A 22,999-nucleotide genomic window follows, 5' to 3' on the forward strand; every position below is an offset into this window, starting at 1 on the left:
GGTGCAGACTCGAACAGGTGACATCATTTCAGTAGAAGCAGTCCATCAGTGGCACCCAGCATTGTGGAACAGGTGCAGACTCCAACAGGTCACATCATTTCAGTAGAAGCAGTCCATCAGTGGCACCCAGCAATGTTGAGTAGGTGCAGACAGCAGTCCATAATATTCACTATCACTGATCACACAGTTCATCAGCAGAAATTAAACATGTCCTAGTGGCACCAATCATGTAGAAAAAGTACAAGTAACAGTCCATAATATTTACTATCACTAATCAGACAGTTCAAGCATGAACAATAGTTTGAATGCACATACAAATGCTTTTACAATGCTCTTACACTAAACATACAAATCATAACAAACACACAAATGATATCAGATAATTGTCATATTACTATTACAAATACACAAACATCAGTAAACCTATAATATTTATGGGTGTCAGTGCAAGCCACTACAAACAAATCAAATAATATTTAGGAGATAGGTGGGTAGGATTAGGAAAGGAAAACACACTAAACACACTCACTCATCTTTCATTCACATTAAGTACTACTGTGTAATTGAATAGTGTTGACTGTGTAAATTCAATTCTGTCAAAATTTTATGTTCAACTTGTGTATCAAGTAGTAGTGGCAGCAATGTATAACAGTCAGTAATAGTTAAGTCAGCGTCATAGTCATCATGTCAAGACCAATGTTTGCCAAGCCAAACAAAAATGTACGGTTGCTGAACAACTGTCAGTGTGCCAAGATATGCAACTTCCTCTCTCCAAAAAAAAAGTACATACTGCTTAGTGATTTAACAAAGTGTGTGTAGACAATCTTCCTTCCATTTTAGTGTTCTAGTCTGCTATCTTCATCCTCCTTGTTCCATATAGACCAACAAAAAAAAAAAATGCACCTCACTTACTTTACCTCTTATACACCAAAACTCCAATCAACTTCATATAATCTCAATACCTCAATAATACCTCTTCAATACGTCGATACATATACACCTTATTGCCAGTATCATTTCACTTCCATAACAACTCTTTCCTCTAGTCAGTCTCCTCGAATAAGTACAGATAAAATCCTAATGCAAACCTCATCATCCCATACAATCCGAAGACACACTGTCAACACACAACCTCTGTGTAATCCATCTGACCAAAATCTTCTACTCATTATGAATTATAAACAAAGAATGCATACATGACCTCTAACAGACTTAGTTCGAATAACTCTCAGTAATTAAGTACGATTACGGAGTGTGAATGATCCTAATTTTTCACAGTGTGGACACCACTTCAAGAATTATGGCAAACAGAAGCAAACATGTGGAGTATTTCTTGTGTCAAGTGTCACTGCCTATTTCAATTGCTCACGAAAAATGCAGTGTAATAACTGTCATGGTCTAAACCTAGTTTTGGTATGTCATGTCGTTAGCTTCCTTCCTATTAGCATAAATTTATACACCTTCCATAAAACCTCCAGCTCATGTGACTTCTATGACGTTTCTTGTACTAAAGTCGCTCGTCGAATTACTGCAGTTCATTTTCTTATGTTAAAATATAAAGCACTGAGCGTAAGCAAAACAAGCAATAGCGAGTAAATATACCAGTAGTGAACAGAATGTCAACAAGTGAATGCAGCACAATTTCTTACAACGAGGCTCTGCCAAGCGAACAATCTGTAACTAATACCATAGTGTAACCTAAACTCTATATTCATACACAGTACAACAGCATTTCTATATACCAAATTAAAGAGTAGTTGTGACAACAAACAGAAATGTATAAATATGCAATCCATACGCATAGCAGCAAACATATCTTACGTAATAAACAGGTCATCAGCATCGTATCACCGTAAGCAAATAAATGTTCATATGTAATCTTAATAAATAGACATGAAGGCGCAAGCAGATAAATCACAAAGTATAACTTACATACCTAACCACATCAGCACAATTAATCAGGTGACAATTATAATTTAAATAAATAAGCACAGCAGGCACATAATAAAATATAATATGACATCAGTGAAAAAGCAGTGCAGTCAAGCGATGCATAATATACACAAGTTACAACCCAGTTCATTAATAATCATTGTCAAAATCAGTTAACGTACGCAAGCACGTCGCTTCACAAGTAAATTCATAGAACATGAAATTAGTACAAAGTATGAATCACGTAATCGCGAGCAGCAAATTACGTCTAAAGTACGTACCTAAATGGAAACATGTTACCTGAAAAATAAACTCAATTAATAGTTACCTTTTTTAGTTTATGAGTTTCTTCTTGGAAATTACATTCTTCCTGAAAATTTCTCGATAGCAAGTCGTCTTAACGTCGGAGACACACAGAATTTACCTGAAGTTCTTAAATATCTTATAGAACCGTATCCTGAAAAATACTGAATGTTAATACATAATTCATCAAGTCATTATAGCTTTATACTGATTTTATTCAGAGAAAGACTGTGTATTTGTTTACGGCTGTCAGTGCATTCGCACTGAGCGCTCGATCAGCTGTAGGCGCGTGACGTAGAAAGCAATTGTTTGCGGTCAACGACTGCCCTGTGCGGCGCGCAGACTTGACTGTTGCTTTGAGTATATGCCGCCATCAAAACACAGCGCGGTATCCTTGTACTCTCCGTGTGTTTACATACAACTGTTAAGTTTCTCAAAAGTATGTCATTCTACAAAAATTTTTCAAAAGTATATCATTCCACAAAAATTTTAACGTTAGATATATGATGTATTCCCTTAGAGCGTCGTGATTTAAGAGTTTCTACTTCGACAGTGTTATCATGAATAATTTTGCGAATTCTATATGGACCGTTATAAAGCAGAAAAAATTTCCGACACAACCCTTTTCCTTTGTGAGACAAACGATGAGCCTTAATTAACACCTTCTGACCAACTGACAAGATTTTTAAACGACCAGGACGCTTAGCTGATTTCTCTCTTCTAGCAGCCGCAGATGCAATATTTTGTAGAGCCAGGTTGACAACTTCAGAATGCCGCAGTTTCCGTGTAGGCGGAAAAGGAACGATTTCAGAAATGCGATTTGTCGGTGCTTTGTTTTTTAATATCAGTATAGGTGGTAAAGAAGTTGAGTCGTTAGGAAGTTCATTCAGAATGTTTTGAAAAATATGAAGATACTGATCCCACGTTCTGTGATTCTGATGACAATAAAGACGCCACAATTTATTGATTTCCTTCATCCATCTCTCTGAAGCGTTAGATTGAGGGTGAAAAAGTGAAATGAAAATTGGTTTAATTTTACGACGCTGTAGAGTACGAAGCCAAATTTTAGAACGAAACTGTGATCCATTATCTGATATAACCTTATCAACATGACCCACTTCTTTAAGAAAATGTTTGATGAAAGCATTAGATACTGAACGAGCTGTTGCTTTGCGTAACGGTGTAAAACACACATATTTTGATGTCAACTCCACTGCTACGAAAACCATTAGTAGATCGAACCACTGGACCGAACAAATCAACTGCAGCCATGTCCTTTAATTTTGCTGGAATGATAGGAAACAACGGTGCTCTGTGAGAAACTGTCGGCGGCTTAGTCTTTTGACATAATTTGCATTTGGCAAGAACAAATCGAATACGTTTTTCCATATTATTGAAGTAGCAATTTTCTCGTAATTTATGAAAGCATTTTCTGGGACCAAAGTGTGCATAACTGAAATGCGTATACCAAATCAGCTTATTAACCCACTCATCAGGAATACAAACTAACCAAACAGAGTTGTCGACCGATTTTCGTTTAAAAAGAACTTTCCAGATAGATCGCAAAAACGAGGTGTGGCCAAATTGTCCAATCTAACAAAGCGTCTAAGAAAATTACAGACACCAAGGAAACTACGAACATCACGTTTTGTGGTAGGAACAGCATAATTACGAATAGCGTCTAGTTTTTCTGGATCAGGAAGAATATCTTCTGTAGAAATAATGTGACCGAGAAATTTCATCTGAGAACGACCAAATTCAGATTTTTCTAAGTTCACCGTAATGCCAACTCTTGCAAAAATACGTAATAATGAATCCAAAATTTTGTTGTGCTCACTCCAAGAATTTTTAGCAATAAGAATGTCGTCAACATATGAAGTAATATTGTCACGAAGATAAACAGGTAAAATTTCATTTATACTACGAATGAATGCTCTGAAAATACAGTAAGTCCAAACGGTAATTTCCAAAGTCACTTTTGGGTAAAATAGTCATATCCGGTTATTTTTTAGCGTCTCTCTAGATAGACTGATAGTCGAAGAGTTGTTTTGATAGATGCAAAGAATAGTAAAAGAGTAGGCAGCGGTGCAGAAAACTAAAAGAGAAATAGCACCACTACAGCTCGAGGCCCTGTGCACGCTACGGCACATATTCACTTAGTGTAGTGAATCCCCTGAGGACTTTAATAGCTGCACATAATTTTCAGTTTGTGACTTAGTGGCAAATTTAGCGGAAGTGCGTACGTAAATTGATCTAACCATGCACATGGATGTATGTCATTCTTAGAATTGCGGAAGATCTTAAATTTCCGAACAGTCAAAAAGTGTTTATAGTCAAAGTTTTCGCCTCGTGGCGACAAAGACCTACCGCGTCTGTCCCAGTCCGAATGTCGATTATTGTCAAGTTCGCGCGCCTGGCGCTCTCTTGTTGCATCCCGTAAATGAAATAAATTACTTTCTTCAAACCCCTCTGCTATCTGTGATTCCAAATTTCTTTTGCTATGTTTTCCTACAATTTCGCCTTCGATTTGTTTGACTTGCTTTCGTAATGCCTCAACTTCCCTTTTAACGCGTTCATTAAATTCTCCCTGATTTTCAACATGCTTATTTATGTTCTGGTACTCTTCGGTTTCTGAAAATGGCAATGGAGTTGTATCATCTGAATCTGTGTCCCCATTTAAACTAAGATTTGACAATTTATCTGAAATCTCCTCCACTCTTTCCGATAAGTCACCAATTTGTTCTTTCTGTTTATTTACGTCTTCCGTAAGTGTCGCGACTCGCGTTTCAGTATTAACACATTTAGTAGTTAACTGTTCATACTGTTGTGTTAGGTTATTTAATCTGTCATCTGGTACGGATTCCTCGATTCTCTCAAATATTTCTTCCTTATCTTTTGCACGTTGTAAATTTAACTCTGAAAATTTCTGTACTATCACGCGATCTCTTTCTTCCTGTTCTCTATCCTGTTCCCTTTGTCTAATCTCTACTGCAACTAATCTATTATTGTGAGCATTCAAAATCGGTTGTACTTCTTCTCTGATTTCTTTCTTTAATTCATCTTTCATATTTTTGAAACATGTCCCTATTCGTGAATCTAACCGTGTTTCCAAAGTTCCCATCTCTGTTTTTAATTCAGATCCTAACTGTGATCCAAGTGAGTCTAACCGTGTTTCCATTGTTCCCATTTGTGATCCCAGAAAGTCTAACCGTGTTGCCATTGTTCCCATATCTGTTTTTAATTCAGATCGTAACTGCTCCATTGTTCCCATTTCAGTTTTAAATTCAGATCGAAAATTTAATATTGCACTCATCAACTGCTCCATATTAACTTGTTTGGAATTCTTTTCGCCCCTAACATTTCCCGCAAAACTAACTTCCTTCTGCATAGCCATAAAGCTATCTGTGTTCGATACTATTTCAGAATCTTCTATCGTTGATCTCGTATTCTGTGAAATTTCTGATTGAGAAAAATTTTGAAATGGTTCCGGACTATTTTCCCGACTTATTAAATTGTTTTCCACTTCATTATTCATCACACTGTTCTCCTGTGTTGGCGAGTTCGCCATGTTAACAATTTCATCATTCTCACTATCCATCATTTTTGCCTTTTTCATCGATCGCGTAATCATTTACAAAATATACAAAGCTCGTCACTATATGAAAATTGCACACAATGACACTTATCTCCAACAATACCATTCACTCGAAATGTTTCCCTCAAACACGATTAACGAACAATTGAAATAATCGCACTAGATTGACAAACCCGTATACAAGACAACAAAATTAAATTTTGAAAAATACCATTAGAAGAATGCCGATTACCAAATCTACAATGCAATACAGACTACAATTACTAAACTCAAATTACTACAACAATACTACGGTCTACTATTTTTACAATCAGAAGAATTCCAAGGGACGATCCGAAGCAGCGGTCGCCACGTGCATGGGGGCTTATTTTATATAAAAAATGCAATTACTTTTTAATTTTCTGTCGCTGTATGTCCGATTACGCTGTTTCGTAAACGGCTGGCCCTGACTAGTATTATTACGCAATCTGACTGCATGAAACAACAACAAAGAATAAAAAGAAAATTTCAGTTAATACAATTAATTAATTAAGTCCCCAGCAACTATAAAATCTACGAAGCCAACATAGCACAAGTGTAGCTGTTCTGTGTGTGGAAGTATGACTCAACGTACACATCTGGCACGGTTCTTCTTCAACAAGACAAGAAATTTTAAATACCATTTATACTGACGTGATAAAAGAAAATTAGAAATACTATAATTGTGCAAGAAAACCAAAATTACACTCTAATACAAGAACACAAGCCAGATGCTTTGTTGACTGAACCTGTAATGATGCATTATTTAGGTCACTGAAATAATAAAAGAATAAAAGAAAATACCTCCATATATATTGACGAAATGCACTCTGACCATTACAATATCTCCATTAGAACAGCATCTGCTATCTCTCCCATCAAATAGCTGCATAAAACATGGAACAAACACTCACTACTACCCCATCTCACTCCAACTTCAGCTACAAGCAGTGTCCACCACAACTTCTCGGCAAGAACTGCTTGCCGCTACGTCTCAATAATCACTGCCAGTGGAGGCGGCGGAACAATACTCTCTGGCGCGATTTCTGGCGCTGTGGCTCAGTGGAGCCACCTTTCAAGATATGTAAACGGGTAGAATATGGCGCTGCGGTGGACAACGCCTACATAAGACAACAAGTGTTTGGTGGATTTGTTAAACTGGTTAACGCTGCTGCAATGAGCGGTTATCAAGATTTAAGTGAGTTTGAACGTGGTGTTATAGTCGGTACACGAGCGACGGGACACAGCATCTCCGAGGTAGCGTTGAAGAGGAGATTTTCCCGTACGATTATTTCACGAGTGTACTGTGAATATCAGGAATTTGGTAAAACATCAAATCTCCGACATCGCTGCGGTCAGAAAAATATCCTGCAAGGACGGGACCAACAACGACTGAAGAGAATCGGTCAACGTGACAGAACTGCAACCCTTCCGCAAATTACTGCAGATTTCAATGCTGGGCCATCAAAAAGGGTCAGCGTGCGAACCATTCAACGGAACATAATCGATACGGGCTTTCGGAGCCGATGGCTCAGCCTTGATAACTGCACGACACAAAGCTTTACACCTCGTCTGGGCTCGTCAACACCGATGTTGGACTGCTGATGACTGGAAACATGTTCTCTGGTCGGATGAGTCTCGTTTCAAATCGTATCGAGCAGATGGACGTGGAGACAACCTCAAGAATCCATGGACCCTGCATGTAATCAGGGGACTGTTCAAGATGGTGGAGACTCTGTAATGTTGTGGGGCGTGTGCAGTTTTAGTGATATGGGACCCCTGAAAGGCCTAGATAAGATACTGACAGGTCAAACGCACCTAAGCATCCTGTCTGATTACCTGCATCCATTCATGTCCATTGTGCTTTCCGACGGACTTGGGGAATTCCAGTAGGACAGTGCGACACCCCATACGTCCAGGATTGCTACAGAGTGGCTCCATGAACACTCTTCTGAATTTCAACACTTCCACTGGTCACCAGACTCCCCATACATGAACATTATTGAGCGTATCTGGGATGCCTTGCAACGTGCTATTCAGAAGAAATCTTGTTGTTGTTGTTGTCGTGGTCTTCAGTCCTGAGACTGGTTTGATGCAGCTCTCCATGCTACTCTATCCTGTGCAAACTTCTTCATCTCCCAGTACCTACTGCAACCTACATCCTTCTGAATCTGCTTAGTGTATTCGCCTCTTGGTCTCCCTCTACGATTTTTAACCTCCACGCTGCCCTCCAATACTAAATTGGTGATCCCTTTACGCCTCAGAACAGGTCCTACCAACCGATCCCTTCTTCTAGTCAAGTTGTGCCACAAACTTCTTTTCTCCCCAATCCTATTCAACACTTCCTCATTAGTTATGTGATCTACCCATCTAATCGTCAGCATTCTTCTGAAACACCACATTTCGAAAGCTTCTATTCTCTTCTCGTCCAAAATATTTATCGTCCATAATGAGATTTTCACTCTGCAGCGGAGTGTGCGCTGATATGAAACTTCCTGGCAGATTAAAACTGTGTGCCCGACCGAGACTCGAACTCGGGACCTTTGCCTTTCGCGGGCAAGTGCTCTACCAACTGAGCTACCGAAGCACGCCTCACGCCCGGTACTCACAGCTTTACTTCTGCCAGTACCTCGTCTCCTACCTTCCAAACTTTACAGAAGCTCTCCTGCGAAACTTGCAGAACTAGCACTCCTGAAAGAAAGGATATTGCGGAGACATGGCTTAGCCACAGCCTGGGGGATGTTTCCAGAATGAGATTTTCACTCTGCAGCGGAGTGTGCGCTGATATGAAACTTCCTGGCAGATTAAAACTGTGTGCCCGACCGAGACTCGAACTCGGGACCTTTGCCTTTCGCGGGCAAGTGCTCTACCAACTGAGCTACCGAAGCACGACTCACGCCCGGTAATCACAGCTTTACTTCTGCCAGTACCTCGTCTCCTACCTTCCAAACTTTACAGAAGCTCTCCTGCGAAACTTGCAGAACTAGCACTCCTGAAAGAAAGGATATTGCGGAGACATGGCTTAGCCACAGCCTGGGGGATGTTTCCAGAGTTCGAGTCTCGGTCGGGCACACAGTTTTAATCTGCCAGGAAGTTTCATATCAGCGCACACTCCGCTGCAGAGTGAAAATCTCATTCTGGAAACATCCCCCAGGCCGTGGCTAAGCCATGTCTCCGCAATATCCTTTCTTTCAGGAGTGCTAGTTCTGCAAGTTTCGCAGGAGAGCTTCTGTAAAGTTTGGAAGGTAGGAGACGAGGTACTGGCAGAAGTAAAGCTGTGAGTACCGGGCGTGAGTCGTGCTTCGGTAGCTCAGTTGGTAGAGCACTTGCCCGCGAAAGGCAAAGGTCGCGAGTTCGAGTCTCGGTCGAGCACACAGTTTTAATCTGCCAGGAAGTTTCATATCAGCGCACACTCCGCTGCAGAGTGAAAATCTCATTCTGGAAACATCCCCCAGGCTGTGTCTAAGCCATGTCTCCGCAATATCCTTTCTTTCAGGAGTGCTAGTTCTGCAAGTTTCGCAGGAGAGCTTCTGTAAAGTTTGGAAGGTAGGAGACGAGGTACTGGCAGAAGTAAAGCTGTGAGTACCGGGCGTGAGTCGTGCTTCGGTAGCTCAGTTGGTAGAGCACTTGCCCGCGAAAGGCAAAGGTCCCGAGTTCGAGTCTCGGTCGGGCACACAGTTTTAATCTGCCAGGAAGTTTCATATCAGCGCACACTCCGCTGCAGAGTGAAAATCTCATTCTGGAAACATCCCCCAGGCTGTGGCTAAGCCATGTCTCCGCAATATCCTTTCTTTCAGGAGTGCTAGTTCTGCAAGTTTCGCAGGAGAGCTTCTGTAAAGTTTGGAAGGTAGGAGACGAGGTACTGGCAGAAGTAAAGCTGTGAGTACCGGGCGTGAGTCGTGCTTCGGTAGCTCAGTTGGTAGAGCACTTGCCCGCGAAAGGCAAAGGTCCCGAGTTCGAGTCTCGGTCGGGCACACAGTTTTAATCTGCCAGGAAGTTTCATATCAGCGCACACTCCGCTGCAGAGTGAAAATCTCATTCTGGAAACATCCCCCAGGCTGTGGCTAAGCCATGTCTCCGCAATATCCTTTCTTTCAGGAGTGCTAGTTCTGCAAGTTTCGCAGGAGAGCTTCTGTAAAGTTTGGAAGGTAGGAGACAAGGTACTGGCAGAAGTAAAGCTGTGAGTACCGGGCGTGAGTCGTGCTTCGGTAGCTCAGTTGGTAGAGCACTTGCCCGCGAAAGGCAAAGGTCCCGAGTTCGAGTCTCGGTCGGGCACACAGTTTTAATCTGCCAGGAAGTTTCATATCAGCGCACACTCCGCTGCAGAGTGAAAATCTCATTCTGGAAACATCCCCCAGGCTGTGGCTAAGCCATGTCTCCGCAATATCCTTTCTTTCAGGAGTGCTAGTTCTGCAAGTTTCGCAGGAGAGCTTCTGTAAAGTTTGGAAGGTAGGAGACGAGGTACTGGCAGAAGTAAAGCTGTGAGTACCGGGCGTGAGTCGTGCTTCGGTAGCTCAGTTGGTAGAGCACTTGCCCGCGAAAGGCAAAGGTCCCGAGTTCGAGTCTCGGTCGGGCACACAGTTTTAATCTGCCAGGAAGTTTCATATCAGCGCACACTCCGCTGCAGAGTGAAAATCTCATTCTGGAAACATCCCCCAGGCTGTGGCTAAGCCATGTCTCCGCAATATCCTTTCTTTCAGGAGTGCTAGTTCTGCAAGTTTCGCAGGAGAGCTTCTGTAAAGTTTGGAAGGTAGGAGACGAGGTACTGGCAGAAGTAAAGCTGTGAGTACCGGGCGTGAGTCGTGCTTCGGTAGCTCAGTTGGTAGAGCACTTGCCCGCGAAAGGCAAAGGTCCCGAGTTCGAGTCTCGGTCGGGCACACAGTTTTAATCTGCCAGGAAGTTTCATTTATCGTCCATGTTTCACTTCCATACAAATACTTTCAGAAACGACTTCCTGACACTTAAATCTATACTCGATGTTAACAAATTTCTCTATTTCAGAAATGCTTTCCTTGCCATTGCCAGTCTACATTTTATATCCTCTCTCCTTCGACCATCATCAGTTATTTTGCTCCCCAAATAGCAAAACTCCTTTATTACTTTAAGTGTTTCATTTCCTAATCTAATTCCCTCAGCATCACCTGACTTAATTCAACTACATTCCATTATCCTCGTTTTGCTTTTGTTGATGTTCATCTTATATCCTCCTTTCAAGACACTATCCATTCCGTTCAACTGCTCTTCCAAGTTCCTTGCTGTCTCTGACAGAATTACAATGTCATCGGCAAACCTCAAAGTTATTATTTCTCCTCCATGGATTTTAATACCTACTCCGAATTTTTCTTTTGTTTACTTCACTGCTTGCTCAATATAGAGATTGAATAACATCGGGGAGAGGCTACAACCCTGTCTCACTCCCTTCCCAACCACTGCTTCCCTTTGATGTCCCTCGACTCTTATAAGTGACATCTGGTTTCTGTACAAATTGTAAGTAGCTTTTCGCTCCCTGTATTTTACCCCTACCACCTTCAGAATTTGAAAGAGTGTATTCCAGTCAACATTGTCAAAAGCTTTCTCTTAGTCTACAAATGCTAGAAACGTAGGTTTGCCTTTCCTTAATCTAGCTTCTAAGATAAGTCGTAGGGTCAGTATTGCCTCACGTGTTCCGATATTTCTACGGAATCCAAACTGATCTCCCCCGAGGTCGGCTTCTACCCGTTTTTCCATTCGTCTCTAAAGAATTCGCCTTAGTATTTTGCAGCCGTGACTTATTAAACTGATAGTTCGGTAATTTTCACATCTGTCAACACCTGCTTTCTTTGGGATTCTTCTTGAAGTCTGAGGGTATTTCGCCTGTCTCATACATCTTGCTCACCAGATGGTAGAGTTTTGTCAGGACTGGCTCTCCCAAGGCCGTCAGTAGCTCTAATGAAATGTTATCTACTCCCGGGGCTTTGTTTCGACTCAGGGCTTTCAGTGTTCTGTCGAACTCTTCACGCAGTATCATGTCTCCCATTTCATCTTCATCTACATCCTCTTCCATTTCCATAATATTGTCCTCAAGTACATCGCCCTTGTATAGACCCTCTATATACTCCTTCCAAATTTCTGCTTTCCCTTCTTTGTTTAGAACTGAGTTTCCATCTGAGCTCTTGATATTCATACAAGTGGCTCTCTTTTCTCCAAAGGTCTCTTTAATTTTTCTGTAGGCAGTATCTATCTGACCCCTAGTGAGATAAGCCTCAACATCCTTACATTTGCACTTCCTGTCGATCTAATTTTTGAGACGTCTGTATTCGTTTTTGCCTGCTTCATTTACTGCATTTTTATATTTTCTCCTTTCATCAATTAAATTCAATATTTCTTCTGTTGCCCAAGGATTTCTTCTAGCCCTCGTCTTTTTTCCTACTTGATCCTCTGCTCCCTTCACTACTTCATCCCTCAAAGCTACCCATTCTTCTTCTACTGTATTTCTTTCCCCCATTCTTGTCAATTGTTCCCTTATGCTCTCCCTGAAACTCTCTACAACCTCTGGTTCTTTCCGTTTATCCAGGTCCCATCTCCTTAAATTCCCACCTTTTTGCAGTTTCTTCAGTTTTAATCTACAGTTCATAACCAATAGATTGTGGTCAGAGTCCACATCTGCGCCTGGAAATGTCTTACAATTTAAAACCTGGTTCCTAAATCTCTGTCAGTATCTCCAGGCTTCTTCCATGTATACAGTCTTCTTTTATGATTCTTGAACCAAGTGTTAGCTATGATTAAGTTGTGCTCTGTGCAAAATTCTACCAGGCGGCTTCCTCTTTCATTTCTTACCCCCAATCCATATTCACCTACTACGTTTCCTTCTCTCCCTTTTCCTACTGACGAATTCCAGTCACCCATGACTATTAAATTTTCGCCCCCCTTCACTATCTGAATAATTTCTTTTATTTCATCATACATTTCTTCAATTTCTTCGTCATCTACTGAGCTAGTTGGCATATAAACTTGTAATACTGTAGTAGGTGTGGGCTTCTTATCTATTTTGGCCACAATAATGCGTTCACTATGCTGTTTGTAGTAGCTTACCCGCATTCCTATTTTCCTATTCATTATTAAACCTACTCCTGCATTACCCCTATTTGATTTTGTGTTTATAACCCTGTAATCACCTGACCAGAAGTCTTGTTCCTCCTGCCACCGTACTTCGCTAATTCCCACTATATCTAACTTTAACCTACCCATTTCCCTTTTTAAATTTTCTAACCTACCTGCCCCATTAAGGGATCTGCCATTCCACGCTCCGATCCGTAGAACGCCAGTTTTCTTTCTCCTGTTAACGACATCCTCTTGAGTAGTCCCCGCACGGAGATCCGAATGGGGGACTGTTTTACCTCCGAAATCTCGGAGTCTATAGCGTCCCCAGTGCTATATTACGAAAAGACTTAAAAAACAGTATTTATAAAGAAGAGACATTAAAAAACTGAATAATATACACTCCTGGAAATGGAAAAAAGAACACATTGACACCGGTGTGTCAGACCCACCATACTTGCTCCGGACACTGCGAGAGGGCTGTACAAGCAATGATCACACGCACGGCACAGCGGACACACCAGGAACCGCGGTGTTCGCCGTCGAATGGCGCTAGCTGCGCAGCATTTGTGCACCGCCGCCGTCAGTGTCAGCCAGTTTGCCGTGGCATACGGAGCTCCATCGCAGTCTTTAACACTGGTAGCATGCCGCGACAGCGTGGACGTGAACCGTATGTGCAGTTGACGGACTTTGAGCGAGGGCATATAGTGGGCATGCGGGAGGCCGGGTGGACGTACCGCCGAATTGCTCAACACGTGGGGCGTGAGGTCTCCACAGTACATCGATGTTGTCGCCAGTGGTCGGCGGAAGGTGCACGTGCCCGTCGACCTGGGACCGGACCGCAGCGACGCACGGATGCACGCCAAGACCGTAGGATCCTACGCAGTGCCGTAGGGGACCGCACCGCCACTTCCCAGCAAATTAGGGACACTGTTGCTCCTGGGGTATCGGCGAGGACCATTCGCAACCGTCTCCATGAAGCTGGGCTACGGTCCCGCACACCGTTAGGCCGTCTTCCGCTCACGCCCCAACATCGTGCAGCCCGCCTCCAGTGGTGTCGCGACAGGCGTGAAAGGAGGGACGAATGGAGACGTGTCGTCTTCAGCGATGAGAGTCGCTTCTGCCTTGGTGCCATTGATGGTCGTATGCGTGTTTGGCGCCGTGCAGGTGAGCGCCACAATCAGGACTGCATACGACCGAGGCACACAGGGCCAACACCCGGCATCATGGTGTGGGGAGCGATCTCCTACACTGGCCGTACACCACTGGTGATCGTCGAGGGGACACTGAATAGTGCACGGTACATCCAAACCGTCATCGAACCCATCGTTCTACCATTCCTAGACCGGCAAGGGAACTTGCTGTTCCAACAGGACAATGCACGTCCGCATGTATCCCGTGCCACCCAACGTGCTCTAGAAGGTGTAAGTCAACTACCCTGGCCAGCAAGATCTCCGGATCTGTCCCCCATTGAGCATGTTTGGGACTGGATGAAGCGTCGTCTCACGCGGTCTGCACGTCCACCACGAACGCTGGTCCAACTGAGGCGCCAGGTGGAAATGGCATGGCAAGCCGTTCCACAGGACTACATCCAGCATCTCTACGATCGTCTCCATGGGAGAATAGCAGCCTGCATTGCTGCGAAAGGTGGATATACACTGTACTAGTGCCGACATTGTGCATGCTCTGTTGCCTGTGTCTATGTGCCTGTGGTTCTGTCAGTGTGATAATGTGATGTATCTGACCCCAGGAATGTGTCAATAAAGTTTCCCCTTCCTGGGACAATGAATTCACGGTGTTCTTATTTCAATTTCCAGGAATGTATTTTTATCATGTAGCCGTAAAATAATAATTTCTCTATGTAAGTTTCGATTGCAAAGAAATAATTTATGACAAAATGATCTAAAAAGACGACAAGATACGCTCTTTTGTTAATTTTTTAGTCGACTTCACCTCTTCTCTTGTCTTGATTGTGTATAGACGGATATCTTGCGAGTGCTGGCAAATGTAAGCATATTTGTATGAGTTAAGCATATAATATATTCATTTAATATTATTGTGCACGTTTAATTTGTAAGCGGTGATCCCGATTTCATGTCCGCCTTCCTTGAATTAACCTGCATTCAAGTAATTTACGGTTCAACAATCGCAGCGGCCGATGCTGCCAATGACGCCATTACGTGGCGATATTAACTTATGAAAAATTAGCGGAAGCGGAAAACTCGCCCACTATTAACATAATATTAATTTTTATCCACAGCCGCACGAAGTTGCAGAAAATACGTAGCTTTAAGATTCTTATTTTCAGTACCATAGCCGACAGCCAGAACCATGACTCCGACTACAATACAATGGTTAACGGAGGTAAGAAAAATAAAAAATGGGCCGCAATTGTAATTAATAACTAAAGATTTCTTGCTGTAAAGTGAACTGACTAGCCGAGGAAATTAATATGAAAAGTTTATTACATTGTTCAACTTATATGCTCATGTTTTAAGATTCAGCGAGTCTAACATTCATTAACGTAACAAATTAATTTGAGATTAATGTTGTTAAAAAGGAGAAATTCAGGAAAGCATTTAATCGTAAATCAAAATTAAATGAAATATCATTTTTATTAAGGCCCACCATGTAAGTCGGCAACAATCAAAATAATAATAATAATATATTAAATTACGACGGCCGATGGCCGACGGACGCGAGAAGTCTTACGGATTTATGGATAGCCCTGCAAGATTCATGGTGTCAGTTCCCTCCACCACTACTTCAGAGATTAGTCGAGTCCATGCCACGTCACGCGGCGGCTTCTGCGATATTAGGCAGGTGTATCTGTTGCTTTAGCTCTTCAATGTATTTTGTAGGGCTGAAATCTATACAACCATTTTCGGTGAATTAGGTCGCGATTTTGTATTCGACTACTTAACGATGTATTTATTCGAGTTCACATGCTTTACACTAAGCTTAGAGAAGGAGGGAATCGTTATATGTTGAGAGGCTGGTTAGCGCGTCATTTGTAATTTTAATACGTTCTTTCTTGTATTCTTTTCTTCCATGGTGAGTTTTATCAGAAAGAGGTTAGTTTGGAAATCAGTTTATGCTTCCGATGTTGTAAGCCTGTTTGTAAAGGTGATTACGTGTACAATTCGCAGTGTAAACTTCTACTTTGCGTTGCATACATTTTTAACTACAAGTGTTTAACAGTCATTCCCAGCCATTATGAATGTTTACTCAAATACGGTGCACACTGGGCGCAGCTATCTCGTTGAGCTAAGGTCGCGTGTGTGATATGCGAACAGGAAGTTTTCTTATTCCATCATTTTTCGGGAGTGCATCCACAACATTTTGGATCTTGTACCGATATTTCGGCTGACAACCTTTCAGCCATTTTCAGGGTGAGTCGCTTGCAAGATATTTGAGGCACTTTACACTGTGAAATATACGCACGTTCGTCAGAGGTAAGATTGTTTGTAACGAGAGCGTTAGTGAACTTTACGCCCCTAAGATTAAGACAAAGGAAATGCAGAATCAGCAAATCCGCATTGCTTACGAAGTACTTGGTTAATGATTATCGATGGCATATGTTGGAATGCCAGGCACTGAAGACCAGCAAAAATATATATATATATATATATTTTTTTTTTTTTTTTTTTTTTTTTTTTTTTTTTTTTTTTTTTGAGAGCGCAGTCGTGAAATGAGGGATTTCCGTGATTTGGCGACCTGGTAGCCCTCGTCTCGGTTGAGGAAGCTGTATGCTAATCGTATTTTCACAGCTTCCTTGACCACTGAATCCCCGTGGGATGAGGCTGTCTCTACGTCTTAAATTTCTCAAAATATAGTATACTGTTCTGCGCTTCACTGCCTGGCATTCCAACATTCGGCAACTATAATAATAAACCGAATACATCGTAAACAGTGTGGATTCGCTGATTATGCGCTTGCTTTCTTTTTACTCTAGGAGGTGTAGACTTTTATCTATGATTGACGTTCTTGTTATGAAAAGTGTTGCCTCAGACGTATACGTGTTTACTTCACAGGGTAAAGTGCCTCAAAAATATTGCAAGCGACTCTCCTTGAGAATGGCTGAAGAGGAGTCAGCCGAAATATCGATGCAAGAGTTAATAATATCCCGAATTCACTCCCGAAAATTAATGTAATATTCGATCCGCCGGAAAACTTCAAAAGACACAAGAAATTTTTTTGTTTATATAAGATCCTGGATTTCGATCGATTAATTCTCATGCGGATGATTAGCCTTTGCATCTAACGTGTGTAGATGTGTACATTCTTGAGGAAACAGTTCCATAGCATTGCCTATCACTAAATGCGTGAAACTAACGCAAATTATCCATGCCTGCTACTTTCATGAAGTTGTTTACTCTCGTATTCTGGAGAATATTAGGATGTACTGGTCCTTTACTACTCGTTGCGTTCATTTTGTGAAAGTGTGTGTTGCGGTGAATTTTAAGATATTATTTCGGATTAGACGGCGTTAGGAATCAATGCAGGATCACTTGAATTTTTATTCTTGCTTATCACTAGCGCTTGTACATCAGTACCTCCAAGAGGGGTGATGCATTCCAAACACACGCACGCACGCTCACACACACACACACACACACACACACACACACACACACACACACACGCTGTGCCGAAAGGGACGAAAATGGATAAATGTAATGTACATGTACCGACAAACAAATGATTATAGTTTCAGAAATATTGGATGGTTTATTCAAGAGAACGAGCTTCACAAATTGAGCAAGTCAGAAACCTGTTGGTTCACCTCTGGCACGTACGCAAGCATTCATTGATTGACAGAGTTACTGGATGTCATACTGAGGGATATCGTACCAAATTCTGTACAGTTGGCTCGTTCGATCGTGAAAATCTTGAGATATTGGAGGGACCTACCCACAATGCTCCACACTTTGTCATTTGGGGAGAGACGGTGATCTTGCTGGCCAAGTTAAGGTATGGGAAGAACGTAGAACGGAGTAGCAGAAACTCTTGTCGTGTGAGGGCGTGCATTATCTTGTTGACATGTGAGCCCAGGATGGTTAGCCATGAAGGGCAACAAAACGAGGCGTAGAATAACATCGACTTACTGCTCTGCTGTAAGACTGCCGCAGATACGATTCTGACAGGTGACACGTTCGTAAGCATTCGGTCTGATCTCCCGCACCCATTGATGTCCATTGTGCATGGCGACGGACTTAGGCAATTCCAGCAGGACAATGCCACACTCCACACGTCCAAAATTATTACAGAGTGGTCCCAGGAACACTCTTCTGAGTTCAAACACATTCGCTGGCCAGCAAACTCCCCAGCCATGAACATTATTGAACATACCTGGGATGCCTTGGAACGTGAAGTTCAGAAGAGAGCTCCACCCCCTTGCACTCTTACGGATTTATAGACAGCCCTGCAGGATTCATGGCGTCAGCTCCCTCCAGCACTACTTCAGACATTAGTCGAGTCCTTGCCACGTCGTGTTGCGGCAATTCTGCGTGCTCGTGGGGGCCCTAGATGATATTAGGCAGCTGTACCAGTTTCTTTGGCTCTTCAGTGTATCTGTAGTGGTCATAGTACGCGCTCGTGTTTTAGAGAAAAATGTAATTGTAAATTAATTTCGATGTTGATCAAAACCAAAGAAAGATGTGTTATTAAAAATTAAGTTATTTGTAACATCCAGCTTCAGTTTTTTCTTGTTCTTGAAAATGTATCTTAAGTGCTTGACACAGTTTCAGATGGATATAAGTGCTGAAACTTCCTGGCAGATTAAAACTGTGTGCCCGACCGAGACTCGAACTCGGGACCTTTGCCTTTCGCGGGCAAGTGCTCTACCAACTGAGCTACCGAAGCACGACTCACGCCCGGTACTCACAGCTTTACTTCTGCCAGTACCTCGTCTCATACCTTCCAAACCTTACAGAAGCTCTCCTGCGAACCTTGCAGAATTAGCACTCCTGAAAGAAAGGATATTGCGGTGACATGGCTTAGCCACAGCCTGGGGGATGTTTCCAGAATGAGATTTTCACTCTGCAGCGGAGTGAGCGCTGATATGACACTTCCTGGCAGATTAAAACTGTGTGCCCGACCAAGACTCGAACTCGGGACCTTTGCCTTTCGCTGCAGAGTGAAAATCTCATTCTGGAAACATCCCCAGGCCGTGGCTAAGCCATGTCTCCGCAATATCCTTTCTTTCAGGAGTGCTAGTTCCGCAAGGTTCGCAGGAGAGCTTCTGTAAAGTTTGGAAGGTAGGAGACGAGGTACTGGCAAAAGTAAAGCTGTGAGTACCGGGCGTGAGTCGTGCTTGGGTAGCTCAGATGGCAGAGAACTTGCCCGCGAAAGGCAAAGGTCCCGAGTTCGAGTCTCGGTCGGGCACACAGTTTTAATCTGCCAGGAAGTTTTATATCAGCGCATACTCCGCTGCAGAGTGAAAATCTCATTCTGGATATAAGTGCTATTCTCTCTGAAGGTCTGTCAACTGCAGACGTAGTACGCTAGAAGTAACGTAACACACTGACAGATCCGCTCACCGCTTTTTGGAAACGTAACCACCCAGACGTCGTCTGGTTTCACCTCGAGGTCTAGGATCGCCTGCGCGTCCTCCATGAACTCCACGGGCAACGTACAGTTGGAGGGCGTGATTTTCACCAGGCCTTTGTCGTAGATGTTATTCACATTCTGGTTGAAGCTCCTCACGCGTGGCGAAGACAGGAACTCCACGGTGGGTGCCATGGCTGCGTTGCGGGTAGATCTGTGGAAAATCAAAACAAACAGAAAGTTGATTACAGTAAAGCAGCCGGCCGCGGTGGTCTAGCGGTTCTAGGCGCTCAGTCCGGAACCGCGCGACTGCTGCGGTCGCAGGTTCGAATCCTGCCTCGGGCATGGATGTGTGTGGTGTCCTTAGGTTAGTTAGGTTTAAGTAGTTCTAAGTTCTAGGGGACTGATGACCACAGATGTTAAGTCCCATAGTGCTCAGAGCCATTTGAAACATTTGAACAGTAAAGCATGGCGGTTAGACACTCAGTCCTCGCGTGTGATAAACACTCCACAGTTATACGGATTAATGACGGTCGCAGATTCTGTTCTAGAGCTGAAGGAAACGTTAATAGCCCACTGACTAGAAACTGAGTGTATGTTTGAGAAGCCACTGTCTAACAGGTTTAAACTGGCCACACACCAGCGGATTTTGGCCACAATAACGAAGGACCACCGATATTTCCGGCAGACTCTGGAACACCTGCAGTCCCCCAACTGTAGGTCAGTGGAGAATCGACCCTCAGGCAGTCAGTTGAAATCCCCGGAACAGCCGATCCGTCCTCATTATCTGGGCACACAAGTGCCTGTTTCTGCGATGGACCACGTCTAGGAACAGTTTTCCTATGGTTTTCGTGTGCCAGCGAACCCTAGTTGCTTCCAGTGTGGCGAAGAAGTGGACCAATGACTACATCGAAAAACTTTTCCAACTGTGCGGCGAAAATGCCACACGAAAATCACACGAATAAGAATATAAAGAACTGGGAGTACAAACAGATTGCTGAAACATTTATAGAAGATATTCCAACTGTGGGCCGAAGCGTAGTAAAAATTAAGCAACAGACTTTGAAATCAAGCTTTAGAAAGACGTGGAGGCCTCTGAAAGATGCGGAAAACGATGGGATGGATTGAATAAACGAAAAAAGTTCCTTGTACAGGGTCCGGAAACAAAACCATCCTCATTTCAATACTCTGTCACAAAAAACTAAATATGATAGAGAAAAATTACTTTTATTTATGAAAAACACATACTTTGCCACTTTGGACTATTTGCTTTTAAAAATTATATCTGCTAAATGCCATCCTCCACTGCTGACACTTAGGCGAAGTCTATCCCGAAAGTTGTCCATACATCTTCATGTTATTTCTCTTGGAATGGCTGCCACTTCTTGGGCAATGGTCTCTTTAAGCGCTTGGAATGTTGTGGGACGATGTTTGAACACTAGAGCCTTTAAGTGTCTCCAAAGAAAAGTATCACAAGGTGATAAATCAGGTGACCTTGAGGATCACGTTATGTCTCCTGGCAAAGAGACAAGATGACCAGAAACCAACCCGAGGAACATTTTCATAGAACGCCGAGAGATGTGGGATGTTGCACCGTCTTGCTGGAACCACACTACTTGACCTTCATGATCTGCAATAAATTGGTTTAGCCTAGGTTGGAGGAAGATTTCTAGCATTCGACAATAATGGTTTGAATTATCCGTTACCATGTGACCACGTGCTTAAAAAAATATACGGTACCCACACAAAATATTCAGCAACGCCGCACCAAACTGTCACATGAGGGCTGTGTATTGGTCGCTGATGAATTTCACGAGAGTTTTCTGCAGCCCAGTGCCGAAAATTCTGTTTGCTTACATTTTCTGATAATTGGAAATGGCCCTCACCGTGTAACAACAACGTCGCTTTACTATTGTACATATAAATAATTTTTTTCTTCTGATTTTTCGATAAACTTGTGTAATTGATGTCCTGATTTCATTTCTTTTTTGTTTCATGTCATTATGTTAAGAAAAATGCAAATAAGTTTCAATATGAATATTAATGCTTATGTCAAATGTCAAGTAATATTGTGATAGAATTGAAATGTGGCAAATGTTGAAACTGTTGTAAGATGTTTGAAATTGTAACTGTGCGTCTGGTCCATACGTAGGCAATGTGTTAGGATATGTAGAATGCAAAACCTCTGGTGAATACCCTGTCTGTAGGGAGCGGTAAAAGGTGGATGGCAGGCGAGCGCGGAAAAATGCGCACGGGCACTGCACGGCACAACGGGCTCAGTAGTAGTAGTTGGAGTTTGGCACTGGTCTGAGCAACACCTTCTGGAGCGAGGAGGCTCTCCTGCAAGACGTAGCTTCACTGAGCCTTGGGTATGCTGTTACAACGCCCACACAGCATGGCAAAATTCGATAGGCACTAAATGGAAAAGTATTGCGACGCTAAGAAGAATTAAAGTGCCGATACATCAAGAGCCATAGCTGTGGTTGTATGTGTGCTCTGTGCCTCGCCATCTCGCCGCCCGCCAACCGCCGCATCGATACAAGCAGGTTGAAACTTTTAGTACTGTATTCGTATGGACCAGAGAGTAAACTGTGCAATAATAACCTAAATTTTACCAGAACTTTCCCATCATTTAATTATCCTCAGAACTAACCTAGACAGGGTCCTTTCCAAATGTTATGCAATCCGAGTGTCCCGAAATGAAAATTAAAATTTGTGCTAATAATAACTATTTGCAGAACTAGCTATGTTAGAATGGTGTTTAAAGAAATGTTTTGTTAATGTACCAGTAACTGAATAACGAAAGTCTAACGAAGTTGAAAGATAACTTTAATATTGATATAGTAATGAAGTTTATTATTTCGAGACAGATTTAAAGGCATTTAAATGAGCAGTAAATAAGATATGAAGAGTAGTAATTTATATACTGGCAATCTTGAACGCATAATAAACTCAGTAATCAATTTTTTTAATACAGTGATCATAACAGTTTCAGGGTCCTCCCTCCCCCCCTTTTATTCATTTGAATTTTTGAAGTGTTCTAAATTGGTTTGACCAGCAAAAGTTAAAGTCAATATAAAAGTCAAAATTTATCAGTGTTTTATCTTTATCAAAATTGACATTTTGTGTGTGGCACGAAAGTGATATTTCTAGGGTAACCTATGCCCGAGTTTAATCAGATTAATAGACAGTATAAAGTTTTGTAGTATACATTGTAGTGTAGTTTTATGTATTCATGGTTTTTCCATATCAGTACAGAACGTGAAACTATCAGTTCAATAGGTTTTCTGGTTCTAAAATACTACTATATTATGCAGTGTTACTACGTGTTGTTTTGCATGAATATATACCAACTTGTACTGGGAAGAAACTCAGTTAATGCCTAATTAGGCTGGCGACCGAATTATTATCAAATCGGTAGCATCTTCAGTGTTGCTTTTGGTCGATTCTGACGTGTAATTGCATTTCGGACTTGCTTGACGGATCATTGTTATTACAGAGTGGGTGTAAGTCTGATTTGCCACC

The 22,999-nt window shown here is 42.3% G+C and overlaps 1 protein-coding gene across 1 annotated transcript in view; it reads right to left on the reverse strand.

Moving 5' to 3' along the window:
• Window positions 1-19,669, reverse strand: part of LOC126106176 (luciferin sulfotransferase-like) — a 71,852-nt gene extending 52,183 nt beyond the window's left edge. Inside the window, exon 1 of the mRNA XM_049912414.1 lies at window positions 19,468-19,669. Coding sequence (XP_049768371.1) covers window positions 19,468-19,669 — 202 coding nt within the window. The remainder of the gene's footprint in view (window positions 1-19,467) is intronic.
• Window positions 19,670-22,999: the final 3,330 nt, after the last annotated feature.

Source organism: Schistocerca cancellata, chromosome 10, assembly GCF_023864275.1.
Source record: "Schistocerca cancellata isolate TAMUIC-IGC-003103 chromosome 10, iqSchCanc2.1, whole genome shotgun sequence".
Taxonomy (NCBI): domain Eukaryota; kingdom Metazoa; phylum Arthropoda; class Insecta; order Orthoptera; family Acrididae; genus Schistocerca; species Schistocerca cancellata.